The sequence below is a fragment of the Corvus moneduloides genome, chromosome 7 (assembly GCF_009650955.1).
Source record: "Corvus moneduloides isolate bCorMon1 chromosome 7, bCorMon1.pri, whole genome shotgun sequence".
In the NCBI taxonomy this organism is placed as follows: Eukaryota; Metazoa; Chordata; class Aves; order Passeriformes; family Corvidae; genus Corvus; species Corvus moneduloides.
This window is the reverse complement of record NC_045482.1, coordinates 34,761,147-34,782,718: the sequence shown is the minus strand read 5'-3', so window position 1 is coordinate 34,782,718 and position 21,572 is coordinate 34,761,147. Positions and strand designations below refer to the sequence as shown.

The 21,572-nt window shown below is 37.9% G+C and overlaps 1 protein-coding gene across 2 annotated transcripts in view; it reads left to right on the top strand.

Moving 5' to 3' along the window:
* Positions 1 to 21,572, top strand: part of LRP1B (LDL receptor related protein 1B) — a 638,461-nt gene that overhangs the window by 388,038 nt on the left and 228,851 nt on the right. For both annotated transcript variants that reach the window (XM_032114472.1, XM_032114471.1), the window contains 3 exons: positions 15,369 to 15,591; positions 18,454 to 18,625; positions 20,695 to 20,838. In XM_032114472.1, coding sequence (XP_031970363.1) covers positions 15,369 to 15,591; positions 18,454 to 18,625; positions 20,695 to 20,838 — 539 coding nt within the window. The remainder of the gene's footprint in view (positions 1 to 15,368; positions 15,592 to 18,453; positions 18,626 to 20,694; positions 20,839 to 21,572) is intronic.

Here is a 21,572-nt window from a genome sequence, read left to right as displayed (position 1 = left end):
GCAAATATTTGCTGTGCCTGGCAAACAAGGTAATGCCAATACATCTCTGTCGCCCGGTGATGTGTTTGAGCTCTGGGCATGCTGCCTGCTCCGTGTTTAGTAAAGACCCAGCTATAAACAGATGGGTAAGGCACAGGTGTAAGAGCTAAAAAACCACTGATTTTTCGTCCTGTTTTTGTACTTGTCAGTTTTGTGAGCTCACTGCTCTACATTTCAACCTCCCCACCTCTAAAAATACCGTCCTGTTGCTGAGTGCTTTGAGAAGGATGACAATTAATGAGTATTTGTTACGAATGACTGATTAGTGACGGGATTTCTATTAGGAAAACCTGAAAAGAGGCTTAATAAAGATCATCCTTTTCAGTCCTTTTACTCAGTGAATTTCTTAGCTTTCTTGGATCACTGACTTTGTTATGTGACATTAGAGAATGCATTTGAAAAACAGCTGCTAATAAAGCACGTGTGTATTCAGTTCTTATGGCTTCCATTTCTGCACTTCAAACAGAATGTGTTCCCATTCAAACTGAAACAAAGATTAATGAACATCTCACTGATGTCCAGTGATCTGTTATTAGCATGGAAGAGCTTTATGTCCAATTATTTATTTCTATAAATAGCTGGTGTTTTCATAAATATGTGATGGCAGTGTGCAGTTTAAAACATACTGAGCATTGATTTGAAGCAGCTTATCTGTTTCTGAATATAAAAAATAGATGGATATCCTTCAGATATTAGGAAAACACAAAATAAGACAAACAGTAGAGCTACTACCTTTCTGAGCTTCTTCTGAGCTTCTTCCTTCAGTTTAGGCTATTCCTAAGCGTGAGGAGAGCATTTTCCATAAGGAATAACCTGGTATCTGGGATTTCTAGCATCAAAATGGGTTGGGCTTTTTTTGTTTGTTTGCAAAGAAAGTTTGATCATTTTTCTGTCTTCATGTTTCAAAAGTAGATCTGATAGGAAGAACTTTTTCTTTCCTGCAGAAGATTTTCTGTTCTGTTTTGAGGTGAACCTGGGTACTTTCACAGTTAACATGAAAAAGGAAACATCTTGGGAAATCCACAGGGGATCCTCATATAATGTCTGATACTTCCGAGTTCAAGTATCTCCACTCCTCCAACACACCAGACAAATGTTTAGCCACCAAATAGTATCTTTTTGAAGCTTTTTATCAATGTGTAAATAAATATTTTTCATTAAAGAAGAGATGAGAAATTTTTTGTCTTGCTCATGCCTGATTTTATTGCTTTATGTTCTCTCTTCTGTTTTAAAAAGTAACAGAAAGCAGAAGAGTTTCAAAAGGAAATGTTGGGCCAGGTTCTCTGATGTGGAAGTAGGAACATGGAGATTTGAAGAACCCATCTAGTCAGCAACAGATTTATGCCAGCCCTTGGGGCATCTGGTACACTCTGCTGCTCTCTTACCAGAAAATTTCATGTGATGCTGAAATCACTGTTTGATAAAAATTTCAACCAAAATTCCTAATGCAGAGTAATTTAACCAGTCAACCAAAGAAATGCCCTGCTTTCCCCAGTAAATACTTGTTTTTGATTGAATTTTGCATCACCTTTGGAACTGTCCTTAGATTTTCAGCTGTTATTTAGATACTGAGGTGAGTGCTGCCTTTTCCTAGACACGTTCAATAGCACAATGCTCAAATGGCAATTTATTTCATTTTCACAGCTGTCTGATGCTTGCAGATTAGATGTTCCAGCCTGGGCTTTGAGTGGCAGAGTTTTGGGAGCATGTGTTGAACATACCCTGACTTATTTAATTGAGTTCAGCTCATAGCACAGCCTCAATTACTAGTTTAATTAAGGAGAAGAAAAGAAAAAAGAACAGCCAAACAAGGAACCAAATAATAACAGAAAGGATGGAGTTTTGCATTATAATTGAGTGGTGCTTCTGTGGATCCTAGTTCAGAGTGCTTGGGGTTCATCACTTGTGTGGTGAGATCTTACCTGACTTCGTAGGGATGAGAGCTGGACCTCAGTGATGCTGAGGCTTGGGAAGCAAGCAATCAGGATTTCCAGAAGGAACTGAATCCCAGGGGTTTATCTTTTCTATTGCCATAGGTTTCACAGGGATTTGGGCACATCTGATCTGCTGTGCTGATTGTCACTGCTGCCGTCTCCCCATTATGCTTTGACAAGTAAGCACCTCCCTTGCCAGGCATCATCAAGGAGCAGGTTAAGTCAAGCAATTACTGCTTGCTGAACACAGGAACAGCTTTTAAGAATATAAAGTAGTATCTTTACTGCTCCTCAATTCCCTCTTCTAGAAGAAAACGTGAAAAGACCAGGAGCAGATTTTTTAATAAGGTAAGAAAGGAAACGACTGCTCTGCAGCAGGTGCTGTCTGTGTGTCCCAACCCAAGCCATCCTCTGCCTCTTCACAGAGAGCAGTGAGGAATGTGAGTGATTATAAACAGTGCTGGAGGTTGTGAGATTATTCACTGGGGATGTGTCAGAGGAGGACAATTATGTTGAAACAAAGTGAGGGGAAGAAAGCCCCAACTTAATCTGTGTTCCCTTTACCTCAGGCTGATCAGAGTAAATTAACTGCTATTGCAGGTAATATGCAAAGTAGGAATTCATTATAATTATGACATCAGAAAAAAATAATGTAAAAAATGTGTTTTGTTAATGATGCCTGTAGACTACTGCCTTTTTATTGTGTAAAGCAAGCAAGCAAACAGGAGTGCCCTGCTCCCCTCCAAATCCCACAAGGCTCTTTGCTGATCCACTCTGCGCTCATGTCAGTGTGTATCAATTTTGTCTTAAAATGAAGAAGTTAAGCCTTCCTGACAGGTAGGCACACCATGATATGCTTTCAGACGTGAAGGGCTATCTGCTGCAAAGGGAATCTTCTCCTCAGACTGCATCAGCTGCTTTAATAAAAGCATCTCCATCGATACCTCTTGGGCTTGCACGTGCAGATGTAACTTCACCTCCTTTCCTTCTGTCATTCATCACATGAGAAATCATGTACTCAGCATTTAGATTGGGGTTTATGTTGTTTCTTCTTCTCCTAAAATGAGATAATTAGTTAATTAATAAAACTAATGAGTTAATCTGCTCTAAAATGCAACTGTGTTCATCGCTGTGTGCCTGGTGGCCTGGAGACTTGGGGAGCAGTGCTACATAGATTTAGTTACCACTGATGTGACCAAAAGCCTGTGAGACTGAGTGGCATGACTCATAAATATGTAAGAATTCCGTTTTTCATATGGCATTAATGACATCAGCCATAAGTTACTTCTTTGAGTTCTAAAATTGTCTTAGAATTGATAACAAAATTGGTGGATGGCTCAGCTATCAGTTCATGCTGGCATAACCTAACTGCTTTGCACATTAATAAATTCCTGTTCTTGGCCAGAAAAGTATTTTTATTTCATTTTTCCTGCAATTCTTTCTTCATTTTTTTTTCCATTTTAGTAATTTTCAGAAATCGTCTTCCTATCTAATTCTGCGTGGGGTAGGTTGGCATTTGAAACATTATTACAGAGATGGTGTTTGCAGCCAAGGTGTTTCCCCCCCCTTTTCTCTTCATTCTGCTTCGAGTTGGGGCTGCTAACACATCTCTACATTTCTGGTGCTTCAGAAACATAATTAGGAAATAGATTTGTGTGCTGGCTTCAGATTTCCTTCCTTGAGTAAGGAAATCCAGGAATGGGCTCACTGAGCATTGCAGAGGAAAATGTGGGGTGAGGTGGTACCGTTTGTCCCATTCCTCAATAACAGGGACAGCCCAGGTCAGACCCTGAGTGGAATAGGGCAGGAGGGGAAGTGCTAAAGCTTCCTTTATTTTTCTATTTTTTATTCATTTATGATTAGTGACTTTCTGGAATTCTTTCTATGCTCCATGCTTTTATTCCCAGAGAACAAGGAGGAGTCACAGTCTCATAGCAGAAAATGTCTGATTGATATGGATAGATAGATAGATAGATAGATAGATAGATAGATAACCCAGTAATCCCCTGAAATAATATTTATTTTGTTGCTGCGTATTTTGGTGAAATTTTCCCATGGTTTTGTGGGTTCTCTGTGGGGGGACAGGGAATTTATTTTATCTTGTTCTTCATTTGTTTGATTTCATCTAATCCCTTCATCATTTCTGTAAACAAGGCATCATTTTGTGCTACCATATTTTGCCAACTGCTTTAAAAAAAATTATATAAATGGTGTGTTTGGAGCAGAAGTGGATGCTGTGCCTCTGCATCAGCTGAAAGCCTCTTTAATCCCACAATTCCCACGTTGCTGCTCGCAGCCCCTTATCTAATTCATTACTTATGTTCACAACTCTGTAACAAGTACAGCGACTGTATTACAGATACAGCTTTTCTATAAACTACTTTGTCATGCCAGAACAGGTTTTCACTGTTCTTGAAGTGACACAAACGTCATGTGGAAAATAACGGCAGATAAATCAGTGAATAAGGGTTATTCGAATGATCCACTCAATTGAAACTGGAAATTTCAAAGCAATGACTGAAATAAGTAAATATATGCATATTAATCACTTTGAGCATCAAAATACAGATCCTCTATCCATTTGCTGTTACATTCTAGTCAGTACCCACATATTATTACATACCACCACATACTGAAACTTTTTTGTCTTTGTATTCTTCATGGCACTCAGTAAATCTTTCAGGAAAAGTCTATGAAAATACTTCCTAACTCGAGCCGAAAGCAGGAGCTCTTTTTTGTTAATTATTTGTATAACTTCTCTGCCACTGTAGAAATTTATTGAGTAATGTGGCAGGTCATCGATGGGCTCTCAGTTGGGGAACCTTTGGAAGTCAAAATGGAAATACTTCTGTTGTTTATGTATTTCTGTTACAAATCAGCACTCTTTGGCTTTAAACTCTGAATATATGCACAGTTTCCTAGCAGCTTCATATTAGTTCTAGTAATTAGACACTAATTACTAGTGGTATTATAAATAATTCTGCCTTCCCACTAGGCCTAGCTGCTGTAAATTAAAGGTTAAGAGATCAAGAATAGAGGAGCGACAGCAAAAGCACTACAGCCTTCTCTGTGGTGGAATAAAACCAATTTTGTTGTCACTTAACTGAAATTGAGTTCTGTTTTGTAGTGCCTTAAGAAAAAAATATCATGAAGATTTAAAGAGTCTGTGATCTCAGAAGAGATGAAATAATGCAAATACAATATTTTCAACCTAATTTCAAATATTACAATTCTGTATAAATCCTGCTTTTGCTTTTCTTTCAACTAACTTGACCATTTGGTGTCTATGATCTTTGTTTTAGACAAGACTTTGGTTTGGGTTTTGGGGGTTTTTTTGTTGTTTTCTTGTATGGCTTTTTTTTGTTTGTTTTTTTTGGTTGGTTGTATTTTTGTTGTTGTTGTTTTAGTTTTGGGGCTTTTTTTTTTTTAATAAATTTAATTTGCAAGCACAATTTTGGGGAGAAAATGACTTGTTTAGTCAGCAGTTAATGAGGAAGCAAAACTGCCTATTTTTACTTACTTACTGCCAAGGTGAGACATGGAATCAAGTAATTCACTCACTGCTGACATCAAATAATAACAGTTTAGGAAATTGGAGTAGGGAGATTGTAGCTCTGAGTCCTGCATAGAGATGTGCCATCACTGAGCCCGGTGTGGACCAGCAGCACCCAAACCAACCTCTCCAGCAGAAAATACTTGATCAGAAACTCAAGATATAGGACAAGTTCTAATATTCACTTCAGAACTTAGTACCTTACAAAAAACCCCACAAACATTAGCAATCAGAGATTCCTAGACAGGAGCATCAAGGTGCTGGATGAGAATTTTGTTTTTATTTCATTTTGTGCAGTTATAGTTTGGGTAGATAATTTTTTCTTGGTGAGACCTGAGTACCTCTTATTGTTGTTCACCACTGGAATCATCAATTGAATTGGAATAATTCCCTAACCTGCAAAATTTACTACTTCATCCTTAAGGAAAGCCAGGATACAGATCATTTCTGTCCATTGCTGCCAAGCACAGGCTGTCTATTTTCTGTTCTGCACTGTGATAAATAACCATTGGCACAGTTTAAACCAGCTTAAGGATTTACTGTGTTAGTAATGTTTGCTTGTGGAGATCAAATATTAAATGTTTTTGCTTCTCTTTGGCATAAGGTGAGATCATTAGCATGCATAAACTTGATTTAAATTAATTTTTTATACAAATTAGCATTTATATATGTATTTGAAATATAAATTTCAAGTGTAATTTTGTCAGAATAGTTCTATTACAGCCTCACCTATCTCTATATCCAAGATCATCTTCAGCTTTGATGTCGTTGATCATATTTAATGACTTAAATTCAATCCAAGAGCTTGAGAGTAAGGACACTGAGGAATACACCAGCACAGTTCCTTGCCACAGCATTCCCAGTGTGACTTTTCCTAAGTGCAGCAAAAAAACCAAAAAACCAAAAGCCAAAAAATAAAAACCAAAACAGACAAAAAACCCAACCAACAAGCAAACAAAAAAAAAAAAAACCAAACCAAACAAAACAAAGGAAACCAAACCAAGACAAAACAAATTAAAAACAAAAACAAAACAAAAACAAACAAACAAAAAAACCTCAAAAAAACCCAAAACACACCTTAGATAAGAAGGAAAGAGTAACCAAGCATCCAGCAGCAGTTCCCACAGCAAACCTGCCAGCTTCCAGCACTGTGCAGTGCTGTGATTTCCAGAGTTTGAAACATCACTGCATTTAATAGCAACTGATACATCCTTCCCTGAATTTGCTTGAAAATAAAAAAGCCCTCATCCTTTCTGTTGACTGCTAACTCATCATGACTTCAAATCATCTGTTTTCAGGGTCTGAAGCCTTTGGGGTCTAAAGAGTCCAAATGTAATCCTAGCCTCTCTGCAGGTCTTCCTGGGAAGGAGCCCTGAGGTTCCTGAAGCATGCAAACTGTGGATTTTTGATTATTTAATGTAATCCTACATAATGATGATTATTGTAGCATTTTCTGCATAAGATGGATGAGACAGGTTCTCAAATGCCAGCTATAACTGACATTTAATCTGGTATAGGTCATCAAATACCAAGGTGGAAGAACTAGTTTAATTTATTTTTCCTCATTAATAATGCATTTAAAAGAAATTAATATTGCAAAAATGTTTTCTTTTTCATTCCTTGTCACTAAGTGGAAAAAGTTGGTTGACAGAAATCACATATTTGAGGACAAAGCATCCTGTATTGTGATCGATGCTGGTGGTGCAGAAAACATGATTTTAAATCCCTGACAAGCTGAGTGGGCCCGTTTTCCACATTTCATAGTGCCAAACGCTCCATCCAACCATCATTTCTCAGGCTGGGTTGAAAAGGCCATGTCTCAAATTCTGGGAAGGAAAAGCCCCTGGAGAAGTGAGGCTGTGTTTGGGAAATGATGGCCTGCTGTGTCTAGACAGTCCTTTTTAAACAATGAGCTGCTGCTGCTGCTGTCCTGATTTGCTCTGAGGCTGAGCTTAGCTCTAGGACAAAAGTTAAACCTTCCAAACTCCACTCTGCTTTAGCCTGAAGCTCCTCAGGCTGCAAGTCAAACACAATTTCAGGGATCTTCTTTATTTCTACCTTTATTCCCCTACAATCACTGAACAATTAAATGAAAACTCTCCCCCCTCCCGCCCCCCAAAAAATCCTATTTTAAAAAGTAATTTTTAATATTGTCGCTTTTCAACTGTGGAAAAGGTTATTTATTAAGTGGAAGAAGCAATAGAGTCTGACTGCACTAATAATATCTTGGGAAGATTAAATACCTTCAGGAAAAGTGCTGCATTTATTTCTTCTGTGCAAGAGCTTCAGTACAATACTAAGGAAATCTTTGAAAATAAGTGTCTGAATATGTGTATTCTGCTGTGTGCATAAAAGAGTTCATGTAAAGAGTATAAAAGGTCAAGTGGCACCATTTTGATGCTCCAGAAGTCATTCAAAGCAGAATAATCAAAAACAGCACATTAAAATACATATCTTGAGTTGAGTTTGAAAGATAACATATATATCAGACCCTGAGCTGCCAGTGAAGAAAGAGAATTTTTATTTTCTATGGCAAAATTATTTCCCTTCATCTTGTGCATCTGGTAAAGCAGTGGAAATTAACCATCTTGCCCTCAAAAATAAGTATTCAGGATAATCCAAGGATTATTCATCATCATGTTCCAGATTTCAGTATATCTTACATCAATGTGTGCATGGTTTGAATGTAAACACATATTTTATAACTACAGAAAATCTGCTATTTTTTTTTTTTTTCCCTTTAGGTAGAGTTTATATCTACTTTTTAAAAAAATATTATAGTGAATTCATGGCATTATTTGGATGTCACATTAAAAGTCTACTTAAATGTTGATATAAAGCTGTGTTACATGGCACTTTGTTTATAAAATGAATTTTTTCAGTGGATCAGCACACTGATTTGGCACAGCTGGTTTGTGATAAAATGGAAATAATCAATGTTTCTTCATTCATATTCTAATTGATGAGCTTGTAGTAGCACATGAGGAAATACATTTTAGGCTGAAAGGACTCTAATTCCAAATTTCTGCATCTGATTTAAGTCTGAATCCTTACATTTTCAGATAAAGGGCAGTAATCTGACAAATGAATACTAATGTTCAGGGCCCTTGGTGAATCCAGGAATACATCTGCGATTTCATTTCAAACTGGCACTTATTAAGACTTTGCATGTAGTTACGAAAAAAAAAGTGGCTGAAAAGGTAATATTTGATTTACTTATTAAAATTTTATATTGGAAATAAACTTTCAAAATTCAGGCAACATCCTTATTGTTCAGAAGATTACTTTGTGCACAGAATTGCTAAAGGTAATTACATGACTTTAATGAAAATATGTTGAATTTTTTTTTAGACAGAAAGCGGGTTAATCAAGTATAAATTTGTTAAATTCCAAGGGATGCATTTTTTCAAGAGGAAATCTCATTGCTGTAGTCTTGATGTGGGAAAAACCAGACAACTTTTGTGATGAGAATGAGTGTAAGACCAAACTTTCTTTACAATTTTATCCACAAGCAAAACCTGTGAACTGAACTTTCATTTCTCTGTGTGTTTGTTTTATTGCTATCATATTCCAGATGTGCATTTTTTTATCATGTACAGCCACAACTATTCATGAAAGGAGCACGAAAGGGAATATGGTGGGATTGATATGGGGTTATGCTGTATTTACTCTGCATAGGAAGAAGTAGAGCTTGTGTGAGAAAATAGCAACTGTGACTAAACACCACTAGACCGAAAATCAGCAGTACTTCATTCCTGCAGGACCCAGAGATGGCAGAGGAGTGCTTTGGAGAGGCAACTTGTAGTCTCACCCTGTAGAAAAAGCATATTTGGGTGGAAAAAGGAGGGGACAAACGCTTTCAGAGATTATTCTAAACTTTAAATATGTGTATTTGATTGACATCCCTAAGACAAAAGAAAGTGAAGGCTTTTATACCCTCTGTAGTGGAAGGGATCAAACTTGAAGAAAAACATGCAGGATTTTGTTGTTAAAAGCTATAACAATGGTGGAGTGTAGTAGTAACAATATTATAGACAACAGTCCTGAATTATCAAATTACATTCACTTTATGACACCTCTGAAAATTCATGTTTCTGTGTCTGTAAGGACATGGTGGGGGTACCTGTTTATGGCAAAACAATTCAGCTTTCTAACAGGCATATTTTTATAGATGGATGATGGACAGTTTAAATAGAAAAACAAACAAAAAAAATGACAATTTATATCTCCTTTAGCAGTGAACCAGACTGGCTCTGCTCCATCCCCAAATTCTCAGCTGCTTTCCCTGTTTGCTGCTCAGGCCACCACCCTGGTGCCGCAAATAAGTAAACTTTAGTTTGACTTGGCGATTTCCCTGTAGAGAGAAGTGGATTTCATTACAAATGTCCCCACTAAGGGTTGAGCTTTTGCTGATTGTTGCCTGTTGTTTGTGCAGCAAGCAGTAAGTGGAGCTGGGCTCTGTGTGGTGAGAATGAGTTGTCTGACTGGGTTTTACTTTTATCTGCAGCTCAACCCTGTGCTGCTTCCTGCATGGTACTAAATCTGCAGCTCTCTAGGAGAAGAAAGCATTATTATTTTACTCACAGGCACTCATTGCTAGATTTCCAAAATGCCAGGAACATTTGGAACATATGTCCTCCTTTACACTGCAGAAATCACAGAGGAACTTTAATAGAATTTCACTCCCATGCAGCACAAAAACATCCACTCGATATTTCCTTCCAATATCAGTTACCAAAAAAAAAAAAAAAAAGGAACATTGCTGGAGAGCAAAACAGTTTCTCATCCCCTAAAATAGTGTGGGTTTAGAAGGAGAAATTATCCTCCAGATGATGGGTGCTGTGTTGTGCTGGAAAGAAGCACAGGAAGGAGGAACACAAATACCCTGATCCAATGGTGTTTCAGTTCCTCGCCTGGGGAAAAATCTCCCTTTGTCCCAAACCTGAGAATTGCTTTCAATGTGTGTGTGTTCTAGCACATAGTGTTCTTTGAGTTCCTAAAATCTGTCTGGGACACTGAGGGCCATGGCTCATTTATTACCAAAAATGGGCTAGATCTGAGGGTGGCCAGTTTCTTTTGGTGTAGATGTGGATGAAAAAGGAAAACTGCTGAACCCAGAAACCATCCTAAACATCAACAAAAAAAGAAATGCTCCTGGACCACGCTATGAAGCATATTATTATTTAAATGCGATGTAAACTAAATCGAATCACATTCATTTTGATTAAATGCAGTAGAAATCAGATACAGGACTGTGTGGCAGTCCCCTTCTGAGAATCCAGTCAGTCGATCACCTCATACCTGGGCTGTAAGAGAACCCCACAGGGTGTTTTCACACAGTCCTTTTGACTGGATATTTTGATCACCTCCTCTGAAGAAGGTTCCTTCTTCATCACAGTCCCTATAATTTTAGTTGTCCTATTTGTCCTACAGTTAATCTAGCTGGTGCCGCTCAATGTCAATGCTGTTCTCATTATGTTTCAAACCAGTTAAATTGAACAGCATTTCTGTTAATTCCAATTCAAACTTTTTTCCCCACACCATAATCCCACTCCTAAATTGGTAAAAAGCCTCTAACGTTTTGTCACTTGTTCATTTTGCCAGGATCAACTGAATATCTTTAGTCACCTTCTGTCTTGAAAATGATCCTCTCGGTATAGCTGCTGAAAACTAAATGCTGTCCTTTCTACTCATAGCTCTTGTTGAGGTGTGGTAGGAATTATTTTACTTTATTCTAGTTAGATCTTGTCCACAGCAGTAATTTGGCCTAAGAAAGCATCCCCTTTTTCTATATGTGCTTTACTAAAAATTTGCCTCCTATAATATTTCATTGGTTTTTTGTCAAAGAGCCCCAGAATTGTGATTTTTTTGCCCCCCAAACTCTGATTGTGCTGTACAGTGTTTGGCATCTTAGGTGCATTAGAAATTAGCAGTTTTCAGTCATGCAAGTGCCCAAATGCAGCTTTACAGGGAAAGTATTTCTTTCTCAGCTAATTAAATAGGTGGGTTATGAATGAGGTGGCTGAAAGCTTGCAAAACAAAAGGAAGTGACAAGGGAGAAGTTGGTGGGCAAAATCAGTGGTGATAAGGGATTTGGCAACTGAACTCAGGCAGTAACTATCTGAATTTCTATTGAGGGCAGCTGTCTCTGTCAGGAAAGAAAAAGGGCCTTTTGAGGCCCTCCCTACATGGTTTTGAGGCTTGATAATGAAGGAAAGATGAATCTGTGATCACTGGTGTGAGAGCAGGGACTGGGAAGTTCACTGTCACTTTTGTCTCATGACAGCATTCTTTCCTTCTGGCATTAGTTCTATTTGGTAACATTTATTGCTGGTTTTAGGCAGTGGGTTTGTCAGTGGGGATATTTCAAAATGCTAGAGAGTTGTTGTTGCTCAGATGCGGAGGGAATCGTCCCTGTGTATCTTTTCCTGGTTGGAACCAAACTCTTTGGAAAACCTCCAATCATAACTTTTTGAGACTAAGCTGTTAGGCTGAGGAGGATGTGTGTAAGAGCTGGTGAGAGGATAAGTGTAAATCAGCAGTGTAATAGAGCTGTGAAAACAGCAAATGCCATCCAGGGGCGGCTGAATCTCCAGCTGTTGCAGAGAGGTTGCTGGGCCATTGTGCAGGCACTGGTGAGCTCCTCTCTGGAGCAGCACACCCAGTGCTGGCCATGCTTGTTCAAACACTGACTTAAAACTGGAATAACTAACTGCACTGAAGGGCAGCAGAAAGACTCTGCCTTATGAGATGAGAAATCTGCCTTCCCTTGCTTATCTCTAGCTTCTAGGTAGAGGGAAAGAATTTGATTGCCATCTAGAAATATCTCTGGAGGGGAAGACGGGTGAAAGTAGCTGTTTAAGCCAAATAAGCTGCTGCAGAAATCAGCTGGTGTAATTTAGCCTGGAAGGTATCACCATTAGTTATTAGATGTAGATTCCCAGCTGCTGGAACAACAGTGAAACCATTCTGGAAGAGTCAAAACAACTGAACACTTTTATGAGTTTAAGTGCCTGCAAAGCACCAGGACTTGATGAAAAAGATGGCCCTTTTTGTTCTTGATTAACTGCAGACAGAATTCAGAATTTCGACACATTAAGTCTCTAGCTTTCAAAAGATAGCATGCCTTAATAAAATCCAGTTTAGTGCCAACATTTTTACTGTTACAGCAGCCTCAATTAGCATCCTCTTTGGCAGTCTCAGGAAATAAAGGCTGTAATGAACTCAGCTCTCCTGTCAGATCCTGTCCCTCAAGGTCAGCACCAGTGCCCTGAGCTTGGGCTGTGCAGGGACATGCACATGGCCAGTTTTCCTCCTGAAATTGCTCTGTGAATGGATAAAAGATTTCATTGCCCTCTGCTGAAAGTGGAAAGGCAAACCCAGCACCATTTGTGAGCAGAAAAATTAGCCTTGAGCTGAAATAAATACTGTACAGTGCATCCTTGACAGCTCCCAAGGCAATGGAAATACAGCGTAATTGTGGGTCAGCTTCTTGTGTTAGAAATGCAATTCTGGTTTAAACCTCACTCTAAAAATCTGCATTAGTCTTTAAATACAGAATTGCCTTTCAAGATTACACAATAAAGCTTTTAATTTTCTTAATTTAATTTTCAGAGCTCTTTGATCGTACAGCAGCAGTTAGGCAGCTACTTTCTTGTTCTGTCTTTCACCTCTTCATTTAATTATAAAGTTTTATTGTTGTCAGTCTCCAGGAGAAGAATAATGATTTTTTGAGTAAAAGGAATGTCATTTGCACATGAAGTCATGATAACTTGCACAAATGATGTTAATATAAAACAGATATTGAAGAAAAAAAGAAATATCCCCCACTCCAGAAAGCTGGAGCAGCCACTTAAATTCTTAAATATTCTTGATTCTTGGATACTCCTTACTGGATTTGTTATTGATGTGCAAGCACTTTATTTGTTTTCTGATCTGAATAGATATTCTCATTGTAAAAGGCTAATAGTTATTATTTCTTACTTATTTTAGTCTGTAGAAATGTTAAATCATTAATAAGAAACAGTGAACACTACGCAGTAGAGTCAGTCTGAAGTCAAACTTCAGGTCTTGGTAACTGCTGTGTGTCTGGATGTGTATTTATACATATGTGTGTGTGTATTTGTATATTTATATATTGATATATTTACACGTATGTGAGTGTGTTCGTGCCTGATCACAGCAAACCCAGTCGGTTCTATGATTGCAAAATGAGCTTTATTTGAATTATTGAATCTTGAAGTGCCATGTCCCATTAAATAGCATAAATCAAATCCCCAGAAGTACAGATTGTAGGCTTGAGTACATGTAACTTTTTAGCAGCTTCTTTTAAATATATATAGGTGTTGGCCTTGTTATTTCTGATGATATGAGTGCACTTACTTTGCATATATTCTGTACTATGGACATTTTGATTTATACAAACTTGAATGTTAAGTGTATGTTTTTAAATATATTCTTTGAGTACAGCTGGGGTAAAGAATGACAATGAAGGACAGGACAGGAATTCTGGATTATTTTGATAAATAGAAATCCCTGTCAGGAATGCAGTTATCCCTCAGGAATGTTATAGGTAAAGTTTATTCTGCCTTATGGCCTGGTGATGGACTACATGACCTTTCAAATTCTCCTCCAGTCCAATTTTATGTTTCTGAGATCAATTCATTTTGGCATTTGACATCTCCTGCACATAGACTATAGATGATTTTTTTTTGTTGGTTTTTTTTTTTTTTTTTGGGGGGGGGGGTGTTGTTGTTGTTGTTGTTTTCTGGTTTGTTTTTTATTTTATTTTATTTTATTTTCACTTTTTGCACTTGAAACACTTTAACTATCTCTAAAATGTATTCTTATTTATTTGAAGACTAAAAATAAAGGATATAGGTTTCATTTGTCTATTCAGCAAACAGCCTAAAACTGGATTTTTATAAGAGGTTACAAGGCTATAAATTACTGCTCGTTCACATAAAGATATCTGAAGGTTTATATGCAGATGATCCAAAGTTATTCCCATTAGTGGTAATAACTAGGAGATAATTCACTTCATTTGGATAATGAAATCCTGGTTCTCAAAGTAGTTTTAGTAACATTCAGCCTGGAATCAGATTATTCTTTACAGCATGTTAAAGTCATGGCAAGGTGGTCTTCAGCTTGCAAGTGTAATTTGTTCTCACAAATAGGTAATCTTGTTAAAATATTGTCATGTTAATCAAAATTGATTTGCGTGTGCTAAAGCCAGTGAATGCTAATCAAGTATCGGGTTAGGCAGCTTTAGCAGCAGTTCTAAGTCTTTGATAGTTTCCCATTATTCCTGGATGGAATGACTCAGTGGATTTGTGGAAGCATTTTGAAGCCTGAACACCTTTCCAAGGCTGGATACAAATGTGCTACAGATTAAAGCATCTCCCTCAGAAATAAATTTTAAAACACCTGGCAGTGGGAATCACTGTATTTGTTATAGCTTGTGTGCAATGTTCTGTTCTCCAGACAACGTGAGTGCTTTATGCTTTTGTCACTGTTATCTGCAACTATCTTGCCATTTTTTTACAAATAATGGTTAAAAATATATTTAAGATTGTAATTTTAGAGTATTACATGGTTTATCTGTTTTGTAAGAAAATGCATTTAGAACTTCTGTGCATTACATTTGAAAGATGGATCTGTGTAATTGTTAATTTGTTTGAAGATACGGTGAATTTTTAAAAGTAATTATGTGATTATCAGTATGGGGTATCTAGGAAATTGGAATGACAAAGAACAAAAACTTCCTTTTGCTGGAGCCAGCAGGAGCTTTGCACTCTGCTCACACCCTTTAAAACTTACAACATCTTATTTTCTTTCAACAGAAAGCTTTTCTTCACAGACTACGGGAATGCTGCCAAGGTGGAGAGATGTGACATGGATGGAATGAACAGGACGTGGATAGTGGACTTGAAAATTGAACAGCCAACTGCTCTGGCACTAGACCTCATCAATAAATATGTGTACTGGCTTGACATATATCTGGAGAGTGTGGAAGTTGCTGACTATCAGGGGAGAAGGAGGCAAACAATAACTAAAGGCAGACAAGTAGGTATTTATTTGCAAATTAGTAAAAAGTAATAGCATCAGTAAATGAAGGCACATAATGCTAGCAGCTACAGGGATTTCATGTTTTTTTCCCTTTTTAGTTCAAATGCATTAGACTTTAAAAGATCCATCTGAATGTTTTGGTTTAGCTGCGATTTAGCCCATTTTTCTACCTATGAATGTTTCCATACAGTGTCTCATTAGCAGTGCACCAGGTAAGTCACACTCCCCATTGTAAAAGACTTCAGGAGTGAAAATATGGGGTGGAAAGGTGCTGGGAGATAAATCCTTAATGACAAGATGTCCTTACCCACTCAGGAAGGAGAGACTAACAGGCTCAATAATGTGAAACAGAATAGCAAAAGCTATTCACCCATTCAGACTAATCTGGATGCCCTTAAATCGTATTTTTGTTGATGGCAATGATGCTTTTCACAGCTGATCCTGATGTTTAGAGTCATAAATACAAGCACTGAGACTGTGTGAGTCTTTGAGCAGGAGCATTTCAATCCATTAGCTTGGAGAGTGGAAGAGTTCTCTGACAGTTGTGAGTCTTATGTAAATCCAGGGAAAATCAGCAAAGACCAAACTGTTCTGGTCACTACTTGAACTGCCAGAGCTGGTGTGGGCACCAAGTTGCATCTGCTTCTGCTTGAGGTTAAACAGGGAGTGTAAAAATGTGCAAGCAGAATAAACATTTTACGTGTTTTGCTGTCATTCCTTGCTTCCAAATAATCACTGTTTACCGAGACACAACTGGTTAGACTAACTTACCTAAAAGTAGGCAGAAAATGTGACAAAAGGCAGTCTAAGTGGTGGTTTGGCAAACACCTTCCTGTTTTTTACCAATCTATTCCCAGTATTCAACCAATTTTGGAACAACAGGTCTTGTAAACTTTTGGGTTTATTGTTTTGGTTTTGGTTTGTTGTTTTTTTTTTTAACGTAACATTTTGGAATAGATACTTAAAAAGCTAAAATCATTTTCAGAAGCCATTAACAAATACCTTTACAGGCTTGTAACTGAGTTGTACTGGTGTCATAGGAGAGATGATTGTTCGTTCTCTACTTGCTGAAATTTAGATGCGAAAGAAGATACTTTCTCAAGTTCAGGGGGATTCTTTCTTCTCAAAACTAGCTAAGAAAAGAGGAGATCTGTGTCTTTTAGGATGGGTGAAGGGTAGTAAAAAGTTTGGCTTCTCACTGCTGTCACAAAAAGTACCAATTGTCTTTCCACTCAAATGAAGAATTGGTAATTTCAGTAGGTTTTGTGCTGCATTTGCCATAATCTAGAATGATTGTTTCTCCAAATTACTCCTCATTAGCCTGAGGAAACAGCAAACCACCAAACTGTTCACAATAATTTTTAGGGACTAAAGTTTATTGTGTAAATACAAGCATATCAGAGATGTGCTTTCGAAACAAAACTGGATTTTGTGATTGTCAGCCTGGGTGGCTTTCAAAGGATATCCAGCAATGTTTTCACTCGTGCATAAGATTGCTGGAAAGCTTCATGAGATGTAAAAAACCCAAAAATGAAAAACAAATACAAATAATTTGGTCATTATAAAATGCATTGCAAAAAGAGCCACATAGTTTAGTAGTTTTAATAAAGAAAAATGATAAAGACTTAAACTGAGTGCAAATGGAAATAGGGAAGAAAGGATTGTAATTCAGGGCAGAATTCCACAATTTGGTACAGATGCATCTTTATTTTCAAGGCTGTTTTCTCTTCCATCTTGCTATAATTGCATTGAATTTCTTTTGGGTCTTAATCAAACACTTCCAATGATGTCAATTATTATTTATTTTTCTGGATGAGGACAGAATACAATGGCAAGACTTGGCCAACTGTGGTATAATTTCCTGAACGACTGAAATACTTGATGCACAACAGGGTTGTTTTGTTTGGGTTGGTTTTTGGTGACGTAGGTCTGAATTTGTGAGTGAATGAGATAAGTAAATACTTCGTGGTGAGCAATTTAATGATTAAAGTAATAAGATATTCAGCCTGTGCATATATGAACATCTGCCAAAAAATTCTCTTTAATTTGTCCAGCTTTCAGAATTGCCTGTGAGATATTTTACATTTTCTAAATCTATAAATCAAGAACAGCCTCTAAATTTTAAACACTTAGTGTTTCAGCTGTGGTTGTCTTAACTAACTGCAATTAGGTAATTTTTAATCTGTGTGCTCAGACACATCAGAAATTAATACGATTTTAGAATTCACTTTTTGAGAAACAAGTGCTGCCAAGTGGCCACCACCATATTCAAAGACACCAACACAAAAGGAACCCAGCAAAGCTGACAGAATTTGTATTTCTCATGTACTCAAGAAAATATTCAGCAGGTATATCTTGCACCATTTGCCTTGATTGATCATAAAATAATTTTAAAAAGTGGATCAATTACACTTATGAACTGTGTTTTAAAATTCTAAGTTTACTATATTTATTAGTTAATGCTAGTTAATAATAGTTAATTTATCTTAGTTACTATTAGTTAATGATCATTAGGTAATACTGAAATAAGTTGTTGCACTTAGAGTATGCAGAAGTTTTTAATTTAAAAAACAGAGAAGTGGGGAATTTGGAGACTAAATGAATTTAGACTGCTAAATAATTATAATTTTATGCCTTTCTTGTACAAAGCTTTTCTAATTATAAATTTCAGACTACAAGAATGGGAACTATACTTCTAGTGTAATTTTTTTAAATTTTTACAAATATTTACTGACATATTCAGAAAACCTTTTGTACAGTTTATCACATACAATTTACACTAGTGTTTGATGTTTACAACTCCTGGATATGCCTAAAATATTGAGCTAAAATAATGATTCCATTTTTATTCTTTTCCAGATTAGGCATCTTTGTGGTTTGGCAGTATTTGAAAGCTATTTATATACAATTAATTCAGATAACCTCAGCATCTTGCGAATAAACAGATACAATGGTACTGATGTTCAGGCTCTTGCTAGTCTGGACAATGCTAAAGAGATTCGTGTGTATCAGAAAAGAACTCAAGCAGCAGGTAAGACCAAATTTCCTCTCTCTAGAAAATGTAAAACCGGGCAGTAAGTGGTTGTGTGGTTAAAAAGTGTCTGAAGATGGAGTGAAAATTTGTCCTTGTGGCACAACTTTCTGTAACTTCATCTGCCCAGTTTTCTGTGTGGTTGTTGCCACTTTTCCTGTGTCTCTAAGCTGCCGACTCAACCTCTTTCTGAGACTCCAGTTTGGAGAGCTGCCGAAGAGCCCTGCTCTGCGCTGTGGGGCTCAGACCTCTGAGAGTTTAACACCTTCAGAACTGTTGGATGTCCCAGAGTTGTCTGCATGCTTGATCTCAGATCTCAGAGATTCCTGGTATCTCTGGGCCTGCTTTTGAGACACCACCTCATGTGAGCTCCTGTCTTTGGGGCTGCCAGAAAGGCACGGGGGTGTGGGCAGCCAAGCCGCTGAGCTGCCAGCACAGCACCGGGGAGAGAGGGAAAGGCTGACAGTGTTTCCTTGCTTTGTGTGAATGTCAGCATTGCCATCTGTGAAAGAAATCTTCATTTTCCTCTAGAATGAAAAACTTTTCTATAATCTCAGAATTTTTTGGTAAAACAGCAATTTCTGAGGTCCGTAATCCTGTATGACTTTAATTTGTTTACATCCTTTCTGCATGGAGAAGAGCAGTGGGACTTGTGGGAACTTTGTGTAAAGGTAGCAAGATCCATAACATTTACAATGATTCTTCATGAGAATTTTTGAAGTGACTGATAACAATAAATCGTTGCCATGACTGCTTAGAGTGAAAAGCCAACACATCAATTCTCAATGTTGATGTTTCTAAACAGAATGGCTGCTTCTGGAGAAGTTTGTGAAGTGGGAACGAACTCTAAATTGATGTAGAGTGGGTGAACTGATTTTCACCCTGCAGCTGAGGGCATTGATTTGCAGATGTCAATGTCTGAAGGAGGCTGCAAAGACTCTTTCTTTGCTATTATCATCCCTCTCGTACTCCTGAGGGAGTCAGAGAGGTTGAGTAGAGGAGAGACGTGAGCACAGTGTAATCTTCTGTTACATCCTGTCATTACTCCACTACTCCTTTTGTTTTGAATGGACATGTTTGTTGCTTGTCAAGATTCTCTGTAAAGGCTGTCTCAGCTTGCTGGAGTTTCTGTATTACCTTTAACTATATCGACCTTAAACCACTTGATTGCTTTGCTTTTTTTTTTTTAAAAAAAAAAAAAAACTGAAAAGCTTGAGGTAAAGTAGGAAGAAAAGAAAAACAGTTTTTGAGCTAGAATACTCTTTTCTGTTTTAAGCCAGCAAGGTAAATACAAGATAACCTGGTACATTTTGTTTTCTCAGCACACTGCCATAAACAGATTAAAAAAAAAATGGCAGGCTGCTAACAGAGAAATTTGGAAATATGAAATGAAGGGAAAGGAATCCTTTGTCTTCGTCAGCTGGATTTATATCCCAACTGTACAAACCTCCACCCCCTCCCTGGAAGTGTTCAAGGCCAGGTTGGATGGGGCTCTGAGCAACCTGGTCTAGTGGAAGGTGTCCCTGCCCATGGCAGGGGGTTGGAATGAGATGGGCTTTAAGGTCCCTTCCAACCCAAATCGTTTTGTGATTCTGTAAATACGGAAAAACACTACAAGGCTTGTTCTGTTCTTTAGTTTCAGCACAGGTATCTGCCCAGAAAGGTGCCGTCTAATGGAGTTGAAGGAATACCAAACTGTGTGGGCATGGGTTGCACTCTGTCCTCAGAAAACCCCAACCAACCAAATGAACCAAAGCAACAAATGACAAAGGGGAGAAGTGTCAGCTCCCCCAGGGCAGCGCCGCCCGGCAAATGCTGTGCAGGAGCTTATTCACAGAGGGGTGATTGCACACAGTGATGGGCATGGCTTGATAGCCACAAGATGGCCCTGGGCTTGGGTATCATCTTTAAAAAACACCTTCCTTAGTAGTTACAATCTGGGGAAAGATTTATTGTGACATAAATCCCCTTTATTTTTTTTTTTTCCTCTGTAAACTTCCTCCATGCTGATGCATATCGTTGTCTTGCTTTCAATGGCTCTGAGCCGTGCTGTTTTCCACTTGCCATAGTCAGAAGCCACGCGTGTGAAGTGGACCCATATGGAATGCCAGGGGGATGTTCCCACATCTGCCTGCTCAGCAGCAGCTACAAAGCACGGACGTGTCGCTGCAGGACTGGCTTCATCCTGGGAAGTGATGGCAGGTCATGCAAAAGTATGTTATTGAAATCCAACAGTCTGCCAGCCATGAATAGTCCAGCGTGTTCTTTAGTTCTGGATGTTCTTTAGCAAATCACGTGAGCTGCTTTGGGGTGAAGTTTGTTTGTAACATGTACCTGGTGCTTTGTCCACCTGCTCCTTTCATTCCCTTAAAATTATTTGATTTGGCTTAGTTCACAGGAGTGACAGTTTAAACCTGGGATGCTGCTCAAAGAGTACTAAGAATTACCACAAGTTTTACATTAATCAGCCTCACTCTTTATTTAAATGCCACGCATTTTCACAGCACATAGGGGCTGGAATGCTGCTTAATAGTTTGTCACATCCAATTTCCACCCATACAATCAGCTTATAGCACAAAAACAGAACATTCTTGTGAACAAGTCAAGGTTCTTCTCAGAATACTTTGTGAAAGCAAATGTGATTTGTGCAGCTGTGGTTATACCTAACATAACATGAACACAATCTGTTGGTCACCTACAGCCAACAGGAGGGCACCAAAAGTTTTTGGGAATGCCTGTTTTTTGGCTGGTTTTTCGGTCAAATGACATTGATTTAGTTCAGATGAAAGACATGCAGTTAGATACTCTGATGGATGCTGGTAGATGGATTTATTTGACCTCAGTCACACCTGATGCAGTTTTCTCTGACAATTCCATCAAAAATACCTAAGAGGCTGCAGGAAAAGTATATAGAGAATTTTAAGAAGTATATTGATAGCATTAAGCC